Source organism: Ranitomeya imitator, chromosome 2 (assembly GCF_032444005.1).
Source record: "Ranitomeya imitator isolate aRanImi1 chromosome 2, aRanImi1.pri, whole genome shotgun sequence".
Classification (NCBI taxonomy): Eukaryota; Metazoa; Chordata; class Amphibia; order Anura; family Dendrobatidae; genus Ranitomeya; species Ranitomeya imitator.
The window spans coordinates 37518978-37534161 of NC_091283.1; the positions used below are offsets into that span (position 1 = coordinate 37518978).

General features: G+C 45.6%; 1 protein-coding gene across 2 annotated transcripts in view; it reads left to right on the plus strand.

Moving 5' to 3' along the window:
* LOC138661657 (lymphocyte antigen 6D-like) overlaps positions 1–15184 on the plus strand; it is a 43999-nt gene that overhangs the window by 10465 nt on the left and 18350 nt on the right. The window contains exons 3-4 of one of the 2 annotated variants that reach the window (XM_069746493.1): positions 2318–2337; positions 4430–4676. In XM_069746493.1, the coding sequence (XP_069602594.1) occupies positions 2318–2337; positions 4430–4626 (217 nt within the window). In that variant the 3' untranslated portion in view covers positions 4627–4676. Of the gene's footprint in view, positions 1–2317; positions 2338–4429; positions 4677–15184 lie in introns of those variants that run through there. The other variant, XR_011317956.1, reaches the window with a different exon arrangement.

Below are 15184 nucleotides of genomic sequence, written 5' to 3' on the forward strand. Positions count from 1 at the left end.
AACGCAGGGGAGAAGGATGGGGGAGCCATGAACGCAGGGGAGAAGGATGGGGAGCCATGAACGCAGAGTGGGAGGATGGGGGAGCCATGCTTGCAGGGGAGAAGGATGGGGGAGCCATGAACGCAGGGTGGGAGGATGGGGGAGGCATGAACGCAGTGTGGGAGGATGGAGTATAAATATGGAGTATAAATACTGGGCCCTATAAGGGGGACACAGTGTGAGAGGACAGTGTGAAGAGGGGACTGGTATAGAAAGGAGAGGACAGTGTGAAGAGCATGTACCATAAGAGGGACAGTGTGGGGGTCATACTTTGTGCAGACAATATAGTGAGGGGCAATTTTTTATTTGGGAGCATTATAATGACACTTGTATCTTTAAGGGCGTCATGTGGAGACTTTCTGCAAAAGAGCGGCGAAGATGGAAGTCTGCAGAGACGGCTGTGGATGAGAAAACTCATCATGGGATCTGGACAAGATGAAGAAAAGGAGAACGGCTCCAGAGGCGACGTCATCTATCAGGTACCTGGATGTAAATGTTATTTGTGATGCTAACTCTCATGTTTTTATATATGTTAGGAGATTTAAAGGGACACTGTCACCTGAATTTGGAGGGAACAATTTTCAGCCATAGGGGTGGGGTTTTCGGGTGTTTGATTCACCCTTTCCATACCCGCTGGCTGCATGCTGGCTGCAATATTGGATTGAAGCTCATTCTCTGTCCTCCGTAGTACATACTGTACCTGCACAATCTGCAATCTTGCCTTGCGCAGGCGTGTACTATGGAGGACAGAGAATGAGCTTCAATCCAATATTGCAGCCAGCATGCAGCCAGCGGGTAAGGAAAGGGTGAATCAAACACCCGAAAGCCCCGCCCCTATGGCTGAAAATTGTTCCCTCCAAATTCAGGTGACAGAGTCCCTTTTAAAGGGGATGTCCAGGCTTGTGATGAGTCTGCAGTCATTCTTTGTGACTGCAGACTTCTGAATTCTCACAGTGCACACTGCACGCTGTCAGGATTCTCTCATGCTGGGGATTTACATTAATGCGATCACGTGCTGACTAGACATGCGTGACCTCCGTCAATGAAAATGAACTGAGCGAGGCCGGGCACATCTAGTCAGAATGTGGTCAGAAGTCTACAAATCACATACTTGTGCTGACATGACCGTCCACCGGCAAGGGAGAATCCTAAAAGTGCAGTGCATGCGTTGTGAGAATTCAGAAGCTGCGATGTCAGGATTCAGCTCTGCAAGTTCCAGTAGTCGTCACATGGACACGTCACTCATATGCGATTTTTCAGACTTAGGGTGTGTGTCCACGTTCAGGATTGCATCAGGATTTGGTCAGTATTTTACATCAGTATTTGTAGCCAAAACCAGGAGTGGGTGATAAATACAGAAGTGGAGCATATGGTTCTATTATAGTTTTCCTCTAATTGTTCCACTCCTGGTTTTGGCTACAAATACTGATGAAAAATCCTGACCAAATCCTGATGCAATCCTGAACGTGGACACATACTCTTATGGTCCTGTGACATCGAGCTTCTCTTCTGCTTCTCTTAGTTTTTCACTGAACATTGAGAGCATTAGGGAGAGGAGCTCGTGGGTACATGACTGAGTGTGCAAATCATATATGTCCTTGGCGGAGGGGGGGCACCAAAATGAATTCTTTCCCCGGGTGCCAGAAACCCTAGATACACCTCTGCTGGTATGCTACTGCGAGCGGTGATTACCGGGTGCGGTGGAGGGAGGTCTGTGCACAGGCAGTGAGGCAGGGACTGAGGGTGTGCACAGAGAGGATGGAGACCCGGAGACTGCCCGTCCCAGTCTACGCCGTAGCCTAGAGCCCTCATTATCATAGGAATATGGCAGTTAATAAATTGCTTTTCTGAAGCTTTATAGTGTAGTTTTAGGTCAGGGAGGGTTGGATAGGGATGAGCTAGCAAGGTGCAGGGACAGGTAATGATGGCTACTTGCGAACATGTGCGGCAATTGCGGTTTTGCACTTACGATGATACATAAAACACTGCTAGTAGTGTTTTTTCTCATTGCTGCAAGTACCGCATTTGCCGGATGGCGGCAAAACCGCAAGAGCCGCACATGTCTGTAAGTCCCATAGGGAATGAATGAGGCCGAACGCAGTGTTGCCCTAAGTGATCCATTACGCGGCAGATGCGGAAAAACTGTCGGATCTGCTGCAAAAGGCGACTTTCACATCAGCGATTTTTGCCAAAGTCACTGCCGATAGTGTCATACTCACCAAAGGGGGAGGCAGCACTAAAAGTGCCTAGGGCAGCAGAAACTCTAAATACGGCCCTGACTACTGTCCTTTACCTATGGTGAGTACATGTAACACCAGCCACTTGGCATATTTTATATTCCATATACCAGCTGTTTTATATTCCGTAATACCTTCATATTGCAATATGTAATAAGGTTACCAATCTTCTCTGCTGAGCTTCAGAGGAGCACCAAGATGGCACAGTAAAGACCTTCAGTAGGCTCACGACTACTGTGTACTGTGGCTCAGGAGCTCGCGCCTCTGTGCATGGTGCGGCCTCAGCTCCTGAGCCAGCCCCGTACATCCACATACGACGTCACTTGTCAGGAAGGGCATAAAGGGGTTGTCCAACATTTGCTGAACACTGGGCTTTTGACCACAGGGACTACCATCAATGTTAAGATCCAGGAAATGGATGCCATGTTGGAATGGAGTAGTGGCCTGCACATGAGTCATCCCTGAATTCATTGACTATGGGACTATTGTTGATACCACTAACGCTGTTCTTTTCTATAAGCTGAGTTGCAACAACCCCTTTAATTAGAGATGAAAGAATCAATTGACAGGGCCCCGATGTAGCAGGCAGGTCAGTACTCCATGACTGGTGGACGGGAGTCTTATCTGACGTTGCCCCTCTATTGAGTATCTGGGTTGGTGCGACGTCTTCTTTGTCGAGACGCACTTGGAGTGCCCCCAAGGGCTAGGGGAACTCGGTACCGGGCCCTTCTGTTCTCAAGGGGGATGTCATGGTGGCTGACCCAGTCCTTGTCCCTCGGTAGGTCCGTATTAAAGGGAAAGGTCTTTAAAGGGGAAATTTTCGTGACGCCACCTGTGGTATTCTGTCAGGGTGACCGACGCTGCTTTAAGGGGTCCACTGGGGTGATGTTATGGCAGCTAGATGGTATACCTTCCCAAAGGTGAAGTGTGTCCCCAGGGCTTCCTAGTGTGTAGATGGTGGATGGTGAGAGGCGCAGTGAAGAACGAGGACACAAGGTTGCAGTCTTTTTACCTTTTTACTGAAGACTTCAGCATCCACAGTCCAGGGCACCAGATCACAGGGTAGGCAGAGTCTGGCCGGTTTGGAGGCAAATCCAGAGTCCCCTTATCCAGGTGGAAATCAGTAGCCTTCCTCTAGCACCTGGGTGTTGTAGTACCTTACTGCTGAGCCTCTCATAAGGTCCTCACAACTATTGTAGATGTTTCAGATGTTATGTCTCTTTCTCTGTCCCCCGGATGGATAGGAACAACCCGTATGACTGATGGCCTGAGGCTTTTTACAGGGACTCTAGCATGCCCCGGCCTCTGAGAGGTGTCACCTTGCCTCCTGGGTATGGGGCGGATCAGTAACGTGAAATTAGCTGTCCTGCCAGTCTCTGGAGCAAGACATAAAGGACTGTTGCTCCCTCGGTGTTCCGGCTACTGGATCCTGCACCTCAGAAGGAGGCAGCCTGTGCAGGGCAGAACTCCTTCTGGTTTCCACTCCTTTTGCTATGACTTCGTTTCTCACCCTCTACAATACAGTTCTCTGTTCGTGTTCTTTCTTAGGAGCTGCCGCACGTTGGGCAGGCACAGCACCATGTCCTTCCGTCTAGTCCTCTGACAGGATCCCACCCCTGTCAGGGACCAACTACCTGAGCAGAGCTCAGCTAGCAGCTGCCTGGGTGAAGCTCAGCCAGCATCTGCCTAACTTCCTATCCAGGCCACCAGTTTTACCAAATTGTGAAGAGTGCCCTAATAAATAGGAGCATAACTCCCCCTGGTGGACTGGAGTATGAAATGTGTTGTATGTTTGTGATACCTGGTAAAGAGATCTTCTTTATCGCCTCCAAAAGTAACATAATTCGCCCCCTAGAGGAGAATAATATTACTGCAATGACCAGGACCCTGGGGCGCTGCACACGCACAATGTCGTGCCAGCACGGGTAATCAAAAGAGGAGCGACGTGAGGTAAGAGGTGATTGGAAGCGCTCCCGTCCCCTGGACATGGAATACTGACCTGGGAGCTTTGTCTATGCAATAGATTTGCAGCTGTGTATATAAAAAATACACAGCACCAACCGTGGTCCTGATGGACGATCTTACGGAAAGGAAATATCTCCCATAAATCTCATAAATCAGCATCTCACAATATGTTATTCTCTCTGTTGCAGAAAATATTCACTTTACAGTAAAAGGTTGCTCTCCGCCGTCAACGTGTAGTTTGCCACCTTCTTATGTACCATCGGGAGCTTCTTATACCCAGAGATGCTGTGATACGGATCTGTGCAATTCTGCCATCACTAACAAGATGTCCATCGTCTCTTCCGGCGTCCTGGTCCTGGTGTCTCTATATGTTTCCGGGTGTTGATCTGGTTCCTATCAGACCGATTGATCAAATAAAGCAAATTCTGTTTGGTATATTTTTGTATATATGGTATATACAGTGGGGCAAAAAAGTATTTAGTCAGTCAGCAATAGTGCAAGTTCCACCACTTAAAAAGATGAGAGGCGTCTGTAATTTACATCATAGGTAGACCTCAACTATGGGAGACAAACTGAGAAAAAAAAATCCAGAAAATCACATTGTCTGTTTTTTTAACATTTTATTTGCATATTATGGTGGAAAATAAGTATTTGGTCAGAAACAAACAATCAAGATTTCTGGCTCTCACAGACCTGTAACTTCTTCTTTAAGAGTCTCCTCTTTCCTCCACTCATTACCTGTAGTAATGGCACCTGTTTAAACTTGTTATCAGTATAAAAAGACACCTGTGCACACCCTCAAACAGTCTGACTCCAAACTCCACTATGGTGAAGACCAAAGAGCTGTCAAATGACACCAGAAACAAAATTGTAGCCCTGCACCAGGTTGGGAAGACTGAATCTGCAATAGCCAACCAGCTTGGAGTGAAGAAATCAACAGTGGGAGCAATAATTAGAAAATGGAAGACATACAAGACCACTGATAATCTCCCTCGATCTGGGGCTCCACGCAAAATCCCACCCCGTGGGGTCAGAATGATCACAAGAACGGTGAGCAAAAATCCCAGAACCACGCGGGGGGACCTAGTGAATGAACTGGAGAGAGCTGGGACCAATGTAACAAGGCCTACCATAAGTAACACACTACGCCACCATGGACTCAGATCCTGCAGTGCCAGACGTATCCCACTGCTTAAGCCAGTACATGTCTGGGCCCGTCTGAAGTTTGCTAGAGAGCATTTGGATGATCCAGAGGAGTTTGGGGAGAATGTCCTATGGTCTGATGAAACCAAACTGGAACTGTTTGGTAGAAACACAACTTGTCGTGTTTGGAGGAAAAAGAATACTGAGTTGCATCCATCAAACACCATACCTACTGTAAAGCATGGTGGTGGAAACATCATGCTTTGGGGCTGTTTCTCTGCAAAGGGGCCAGGACGACTGATCCGGGTACATGAAAGAATGAATGGGGCCATGTATCGTGAGATTTTGAGTGCAAACCTCCTTCCATCAGCAAGGGCATTGAAGATGAAACGTGGCTGGGTCTTTCAACATGACAATGATCCAAAGCACACCGCCAGAGCAAGGAAGGAGTGGCTTCGTAAGAAGCATATGAAGGTCCTGGAGTGGCCTAGCCAGTCTCCAGATCTCAACCCTATAGAAAACCTTTGGAGGGAGTTGAAAGTCCGTGTTGCCAAGCGAAAAGCCAAAAACATCACTGCTTTAGAGGAGATCTGCATGGAGGAATGGGCCAACATACCAACAACAGTGTGTGGCAACCTTGTGAAGACTTACAGAAAACGTTTGACCTCTGTCATTGCCAACAAAGGATATATTACAAAGTATTGAGATGAAATTTTGTTTCTGACCAAATACTTATTTTCCACCATAATATGCAAATAAAATGTTAAAAAAACAGACAATGTGATTTTCTGGATTTTTTTTTCTCAGTTTGTCTCCCATAGTTGAGGTCTACCTATGATGTAAATTACAGACACCTCTCATCTTTTTAAGTGGTGGAACTTGCACTATTGCTGACTGACTAAATACTTTTTTGCCCCACTGTATGTCAAAATCTCCTCACAGCAGTCTCACAAGCCCACCAGGGCTCACAATCTGATTCCTGTCTAGTAGATATCCATGTAACCCATTTCTATAGAAAGCCGACTGTATGTGGATGTTGGCCTGGATGGCTTTAAACTAAAGATGAGAAAATCTGCCAAAATGTAAATTAAAACTCACACATTACAACATGTCAGTTACCACATGTGCGGGGCATTGTAGTAGCTTAGGTATCCATGGTTACGACCACTCATATAGTGACAGTTAGTTGTTAGTGATCATAACCATGGATACCTAGGCTACTGCAATGCCCTGCACATGAGGTAAATGACTAAATCGCTAATGTTTGGCCCTATATGGTCCGTTTCCTGGTACTATTCCTTTAAAAAAAGGTACCGTTAGCATGTATTACAGTACTAAAATATCACAAAACACTTGGGAACTCTGTCACAAATTTTGGACTGGGGTTTATGACCATAAATCATTCTCACAGCTAAAAATTCCCTTTATCCAAAATGGCGTCCAAAAGAAAAACAAAGCTTCACCTCTCTCTAAATGAATAGAATAAAGTCAGCCGACTCCATCACAAAAAAAAAAACACTGCTATTCTATTTATGAACAAGTTTTAGTCATATGATCAAAATGGCTGCCAAAATACACAAACCCTGGTTACCTGCCTTCTTAATTACCGTACAAAACCGATATAACAAACAAAACCTGTGTCGTCATTCATTCCTATGTCCCCGTCTCCATAATACGCGGCTACACAAACACGGCCACCGGTGACTCACGTAGTGGGATTGTATAAGATGGGAAAAAGTGATGACAGTGGGAATGACAGGAAGATGGGTGCAAGGGGCAGTCAGTGTGGTCACCCTTGTGCTGTCACCTATACGTCATTGGAATTACGCAGTACCCACTCAGTATCGCAAATGTATGAGGTGGTGATAGCCGAGGGTGATGTGACCGGGACCGGCTCCAGGTTTTCGTGGGCCCCGGGTAAAAGAGTCTCAGTGGGCCCCTTTAACACATACCACAAAACATGGTGCACAGATAAGGCAGAGAAATATAGGTATAGTCAGCGTCCGTCTGGCCTGGCGCGTTATCGGAGAAATCCCTCCTGGGCCCTTGGCAATGGGAAGAAGGAGAGGAGGAGAAAAAAAAAGTCTGTGGTTTTAGGGGCATGGGCCCTTTAAAAGTGCAGACAGAGAATGTGCAGGGGCGCGTGCACGCAGTGTTCATTACCTGAACTGGCGGCGTCGCACGTCCCGATCGTATCTGTCAAGTGTACGCCCATCGTCACCTGCGTATGACGTCAGTGTCATGCGCCACATGCGATGGGCACACACATTCACCACCGGCCTCTGCTAGGTCGGCAGCCATTTTACTACATGCGCGCTGAACCTGCAGAGGAGGAGGACACCACCCGGTGCTGGGAGCACAGGAAGGTAAGAGGAATCTTCTGTCTGTCTGTGTCTGTCTGTCTCTCTCTCTGTCTGTCTCTCTCAGTCTCTCTGTCTTGGTCTCTCTGTCTCTCCATGAAGCCAGGAGAAGGGGCAGGATGGATAAATGGGGGGCAGGAAAAAAGGACCAGGATGGATATAAGGGGGGGCAGGAAAAAAGGACCAGGATGGATATAAGGGGGGCAGGAAAAAAGGACCAGGATGGATATAAGGGGGACAGGAAAAAAGGACCAGGATGGATATGAGGGGGTTGGCAGGATAGATATAAGGGGGCAGGAAAAAGGACCAGGATGGATATAAGGGGGACAGGAAAAAAGGACCAGGATGGATATGAGGGGGTTGGCAGGATAGATATAAGGGGGCAGGAAAAAGGACCAGGATGGATATAAGGGGGGCAGGAAAAAAGGACCAAGATGGATATAAGGGGGGCAAGAAAAAAGGACCAGGATGGATATAAGGGGGACAGGAAAAAAGGACCAGGATGGATATGAGGGGGTTGGCAGGATAGATATAAGGGGGCAGGAAAAAGGACCAGGATGGATATAAGGGGGCAGCAGGATGGATATATTGGGGGCAGGAAAAAAGGACCAGGATGTATATAATGGGGGTGGCAGGATGGATTTATGGGGGGCAGGAAAAAAGGACCAGGATGGATAAAAGGGGGCGGCAGGATGGATATATGGGGGGCAGGAAAAAAGGACCAGGATGTATATAATGGGGGTGGCAGGATCGATATAATGGGGCAGAAAGAAAGGACCAGGATGGAAATATGGTAATGCCAGGATGCATATACAGGTCCTTCTCAAAAAATTAGCATATAGTGTTAAATTTCATTATTTACCATAATGTAATGATTACAATTAAACTTTCATATATTATAGATTCATTATCCACCAACTGAAATTTGTCAGGTCTTTTATTGTTTTAATACTGATGATTTTGGCATACAACTCCTGATAACCCAAAAAACCTGTCTCAATAAATTAGCATATCAAGAAAAGGTTCTCTAAACGACCTATTACCCTAATCTTCTGAATCAACTAATTAACTCTAAACACATGCAAAAGATACCTGAGGCTTTTATAAACTCCCTGCCTGGTTCATTACTCAAAACCCCCATCATGGGTAAGACTAGCGACCTGACAGATGTCAAGAAGGCCATCACTGACACCCTCAAGCAAGAGGGTAAGACCCAGAAAGAAATTTCTCAACAAATAGGCTGTTCCCAGAGTGCTGTATCAAGGCACCTCAATGGTAAGTCTGTTGGAAGGAAACAATGTGCCAGAAAACGCTGTACAACGAGAAGAGGAGACCGGACCCTGAGGAAGATTGTGGAGAAGGACCGATTCCAGACCTTGGGGAACCTGAGGAAGCAGTGGACTGAGTCTGGTGTGGAAACATCCAGAGCCACCGTGCACAGGCGTGTGCAGGAAATGGGTTACAGGTGCCGCATTCCCCAGGTAAAGCCACTTTTGAGCTACAGAGAAGCAGCACTGGACTGTTGCTAAGTGGTCCCAAGTACTTTTTTCTGATGAAAGCAAATTTTGCATGTCATTCGGAAATCAAGGTGCCAGAGTCTGGAGGAAGACTGGGGAGAAGGAAATGCCAAAATGCCTGAAGTCCAGTGTCAAGTACCCACAGTCAGTGATGGTGTGGGGTGCCATGTCAGCTGCTGGTGTTGGTCCACTGTGTTTCATCAAGGGCAGGGTCAATGCAGCTAGCTATCAGGAGATTTTGGAGCACTTCATGCTTCCATCGGCTGAAATGCTTTATGGAGATGAAGATTTCATTTTTCAGCACGACCTGGCACCTGCTCACAGTGCCAAAACCACTGGTAAATGGTTTACTGACCATGGTATTACTGTGCTCAATTGGCCTGCCAACTCTCCTGACCTGAACCCCATAGAGAATCTGTGGGATATTGTGAAGAGAAAGTTGAGAGACGCAAGACCCAACACTCTGGATGAGCTTAAGGCCGCTATTGAAGCATCCTGGGCCTCCATAACATCTCAGCAGTGTCACAGGCTGATTGCCTCCATGCCACGCCGCATTGAAGCAGTCATTTCTGCCAAAGGATTCCCGACCAAGTATTGAGTGCATAACTGAACATTATTATTTGATGGTTTTTTTGTTTGTTATTAAAAAACACTTTTATTTGATTGGATGGGTGAAATATGCTAATTTATTGAGACAGGTTTTTTGGGTTATCAGGAGTTGTATGCCAAAATCATCAGTATTAAAACAATAAAAGACCTGACAAATTTCAGTTGGTGGATAATGAATCTATAATATATGAAAGTTTAATTGTAATCATTACATTATGGTAAATAATGAAATTTAACACTATATGCTAATTTTTTGAGAAGGACCTGTATATGGGGGGCCAGGATGGATTTATGAGGGGAAGGACAAGGGAACAGGATGCATATATATGGGGGGCCAGGTTGCAGCTATATGGGGGAGCCAGTATGGATATATAGTAGAGCCAGGAAGCATATATATGGGGGGGGGGGGGGCAGGATCGATATATGGGGGACCAGAGTGGATTTATGGGGGAGGCAGGACAAGAGGGCAGGATGCATATATATGGGGGGCCAGAATGGATATATATGAAGTGCCAGTAGGATATATGGGGGCAGGACAAGGATGGATATATATGGTGGAGCCAGGATGCATATATATGGGGGGCCAGGATGGATATATGGTAGAGCCAATATGCATATATATGGAGGGGCCAGGATCGATATATGGGGGAGCAGAATGGATTTATGGGGGGGGGGGCAGGACAAGGGACCAAGATGCATATATATATGGGGGGCAAGGATATATATATATATATAATCTATATATATAATTGTCTAAGGGTTTTTCCGTCTGTCTGTCTGTCTGTCTGTCCTGGAAATCCCGGCTCTCTGATCAGCGACGAGCACAGCGACGATGATGTCATAAAGGACGTAGATATCCCGCGTCTCTGATTGGTCGAGGCCGCCAGGGTTTTTCCGTCTGTCTGTCTGTCTGTCTGTCTGTCTGTCCTGGAAATCCCAGCTCTCTGATCAGCGACGGGCACAGCGACGATGATGTCATAAAGGACGTAGAAATCCACATTTCTGATTCAGCGACGGGCACAGTATCGACGTAGATGTCATAATGGTTGCCATGGCGACGATGATGTCATAAAGGTTGCCTCGACCAATCAGCGACGGGCACAGTCTGCCGCGAATTCTGGAATCATCATTGTCCATATACTATGGGGACATGCATATTCTAGAATACCCGATGCGTTAGAATCGGGCCACAATCGTCGATGCTGTGCCGGTCTCTGATTGGTCGAGGCCGCCAGGCCTCGACCAATCAGAGACCGGCACAGCATCGACGTAGAAATCCCGCGTCTCTGATTGGTCGAGGCCGCTGATGATGATGTCATAAAGGACGTAGACATCCCGTGTCTCTGATTGGTCGAGGCCGCCAGGCCTCGACCAATCAGCGACGGGCACAGTATCGACGTAGATGTCATAATGGTTGCCATGGCGACGATGATGTCATAAAGATTGCCTTGACCAATCAGCGACGGGCACAGTCTGCCGCGAATTCTGGAATCATCGTTGTCCATATACTACGGGGACATGCATATTCTAGAATACCCAATGCGTTAGAATCGGGCCACAATCTAGTATATATATATATTTATATAGGGGGTCCAGGATGCATATATGGGGGACCAGGATGCATATATATGGGGGGCAATAATAATATTGCATGCCCCCCTTTTCAGTTTTTGAATTTCCACAAGAATTTAAAATAATCAAAAAATTTAATCCAACTTCACAATTGTGTTCCACTTGCTGTTTATTCTTCACCCAAAATTTACATTTGGTATCTTTATGTTTGAAACATGATATGTGGGAAAAGGTTGAAAAGTTCCAGGGGGCCGAATACTTTCGCAAGGCACTGTATTTTAGAACGGACAGCATAGTCCCCCATACGGTATAATGAGCCCCATTTAGTGCTCCATACATCATAATGAGCCCTATATATTGCTCCATACAATATAGTGAACGCCACATAGTCCCCAATACAGTATAATGGGCCCCATATATTGCTCCATATAGTATGATAAGCCCCATATAGTGCTCCATACAGTATAATGAGCCCCATATATTGCTCCATACAGTATAATGAGCCCCATATAGTGCTCCATACAGTATAATGAGCCCCATATACTGCTACATACAGCATTATCAGCACCAAATAGTCCTCCATACAGTATAATGGGCCTCATATATTGCTTCATTCAGTATTATGAGCGCCATATATTGCTCCATACAGTATAATGAGCCCCATATTGTGCTCTATAAAGTATAATGAGCCCCATATAATGCTCCATTCAGTATAATGGACCCCATATATTGCTCCATACAGTATAATGAGCCCCATATAGTGCTCCATACAGTATAATGAGCCCCATGAAATGCTCCATACAGTATAATGACCCCTATATAATTCTCCATTCAGAATAATGGACCCCATATAAAGCTCCATGCAGAATAGGCCCCATGAAATGTTCTATACAGAATAATGTGCTCCATATAATAATCTATACAGGATGGGCCCCAATGCCCCATATAATGCTACATACAGTATAATGGGCAACATATAATGATCCATACATACAGAAAAAAACAATCACATACTCACCTCTCCTCGTTCCATGCTGGCTGCAGCTCTGGTCTCTTCAACATCTTCTGACCCTCTGCACTGCTCAGCGAAGAGGGCGTGCTGTAGTGACGTCATCTCACCTTCTGCTCTGAGATGTCACAGAGTCAGAAGATGCGAACGAGACCGGAGCTGTGGAGGAACAGGGAGAGGTAAGTATTTCAAGCAGTTTAAAGCACAATGGGGTGGAACAATGGCAGCCCCGCTTGCTCAGGGCCCCGGCACTTGCCTGGGTGCGCTGGGTGGTGACGCTGGCCCTGGATGTGACCACGGTTTGAGCCTGGCGGGATTGTTTCACGGCCTTCCAGATCATTTGACTGTAACATATAAGTGATTGCCCCATCTGTTAAATTTGCTGGGACAATCTTGGCAAATCTGAGATGTCCTGGGTCGAAAAGAAAATGTTTGTTTGCAAGTGAGAATGGGACAGTTCTGTAAGGGACAGGACTAAAGTTCCTGTAAAATGCTAAAACCAATCTTGGCAACTAAAAATTAAAGTGTAAGTAAGTTTTCGTGCAATTTTTTAGTTTATTAACCTCTTACCGACATCGGGCGTAATAGTACGCCGATGTCGGACTCCCTCCCTTTGATGTGGGCTCCGGCGGTGAGCCCACATCTTTCTGGGGACATCTCAGCTGTTTTAAAATGCAATAACGGGCGATCAAAAGATCATATCTGCACCAAAATGGTATCATTAAAAAGTCAGCTCGGCACTCAAAAAATAAGGCCTCACCCAACCCAAGATCACGAAAAATGGAGACGTTACGGGTATCAGAAAATGGCACAATTTTTATTTTTTTTAACAAAGTTTGGAATTTTTTTTCACCACTTAGATAAAAAAGAACCTAGACATGTTTGGTGTCCATCAACTCGTAATGACCTAGAGAATCATAATGTCAGTATTAGCATTCAGTGAACCTAGCAAAAAAAGCCAAACAAAAAAAAAGTGTGGGATTGTACTTTTGTTGCAATTTCACAGCAATTTTTTTTCCTGTTTCCTAATACACGACATGGTAAAACCAATGGGGTCATTCAAAAGTACAACTCGTCCAGCAAAAAAACAAGCCCTTACATGGCCATATTGACAGAAAAATAAAAAAGTTATGGCTCTGGAAAGAAGGGGAGCGAAAAAAGCAAAACCGAAAAAAGCTACGGGGGTTAAGGGGTTACCTTGCAGATCGGTGGGCATCTGGCTCCTAAGACCCCAATCGATCACACAGACAAAAAAAATAAACAGGCAGAAGCAGAATACGAATCCAACATACAGTGCCTTGCGAAAGTATTCGGCCCCCTGGAACTTTTCATCCTTTTCCCACATATCGTGCTTCAAACGTAAAGCTACCAAATGTAAATTTTTGGCGAAGAATCAAAAACAAGTGGAACACAATTGTGAAGCTGAACGAAATGTATTGATTATTTAAAATTTTTGTGGAAATTCAAAAACTGAAAAGTGGGGCGTGCAATATTATTCGGCCTCTTTAACTTAATTCTTTGTTGCACCACCTTTTGCTGCGATTACAGCTGCAAGTTGCTTGGGGTATGTCTCTATGAGTTTTGTACATCGAGAGACTGAAATTCTTGCCCATTCTTCCTTGGCAAACAGCTCGAGCTCAGTGAGGTTTGATGGAGATCGTTTGTGAACAGCAGTTTTCAGCTCTTTCCACAGATTCTCGATTGGATTGAGGTCTGGACTTTGACTTGGCCATTCTAACACCTGGATACGTTTATTTGTGAACCATTCCATTGTAGATTTTGCTTTATGTTTGGGATCATTGTCTTGTTGGAAGACAAATCTCCATCCCAGTCTCAGGTCTTTTGCAGACTCCAACAGGTTTTCTTCAAGAATGGTCCTGTATTTGGCTCCATCCATCTTCCCATCAATTTTAACCATCTTCCCTGTCCCTGCTGAAGAAAAGCAGGCCCAAACCATGATGCTGCCACCACCATGTTGTGCAGTGGGGATGGTGTGTTCAGGGTGATGAGCTGTGTTGCCTTTACCGTTTGGCATTGTTGCCAAAAAATTTGATTTTGGTTTCATCTGACCAGAGCACCTTCTTCCACACGTTTGGTGTGTCTCCCAGGTGGCTTGTTACAAACTTTAAACAACACTTTTTATGGATATCTTTGAGAAACGGCATTCTTCTTGCCACTCTTCCATAAAGGCCAGATTTGTGCAATGTACGACTGATTGTTGTCCTATGGACAGACTGTCCCACCTCAGCTGTAGATATCTGCAGTTCATGCAGAGTGATCATGGGCCTCTTGGCTGCATCTCTCATCAGTCTTCTCCTTGTTTGAGATGAAAGTTTAGAGGGACGGCCGGGTCTTGGTAGATTTGCAGTGGTATGATACTCCTTCCATTTTAATATGATCGCTTGTACAGTGCTCCTTGGGATGTTTAAAGTTTTGGAAATCATTTTGTATCCAAATCCAGCTATAAACTTCTCCACAACAGTATCACGGACCTGCCTGTTGTGTTCCTTGGTCTTCATGATGCTCTCTGTGTTTCAAACAGAACCCTGAGACTATCACAGAGCAGGTGCATTTATACGGAGACTTGATTACACACAGGTGGATTATATTTATCATCATTAGGCATTTAGGACAACACTGGATCATTCAGAGATCCACAATGAACTTCTGGAGTGAGTTTGCTGCACTAAAAGTAAAGGGGCCGAGTAATATTGCACGCCCAATTTTCAATTT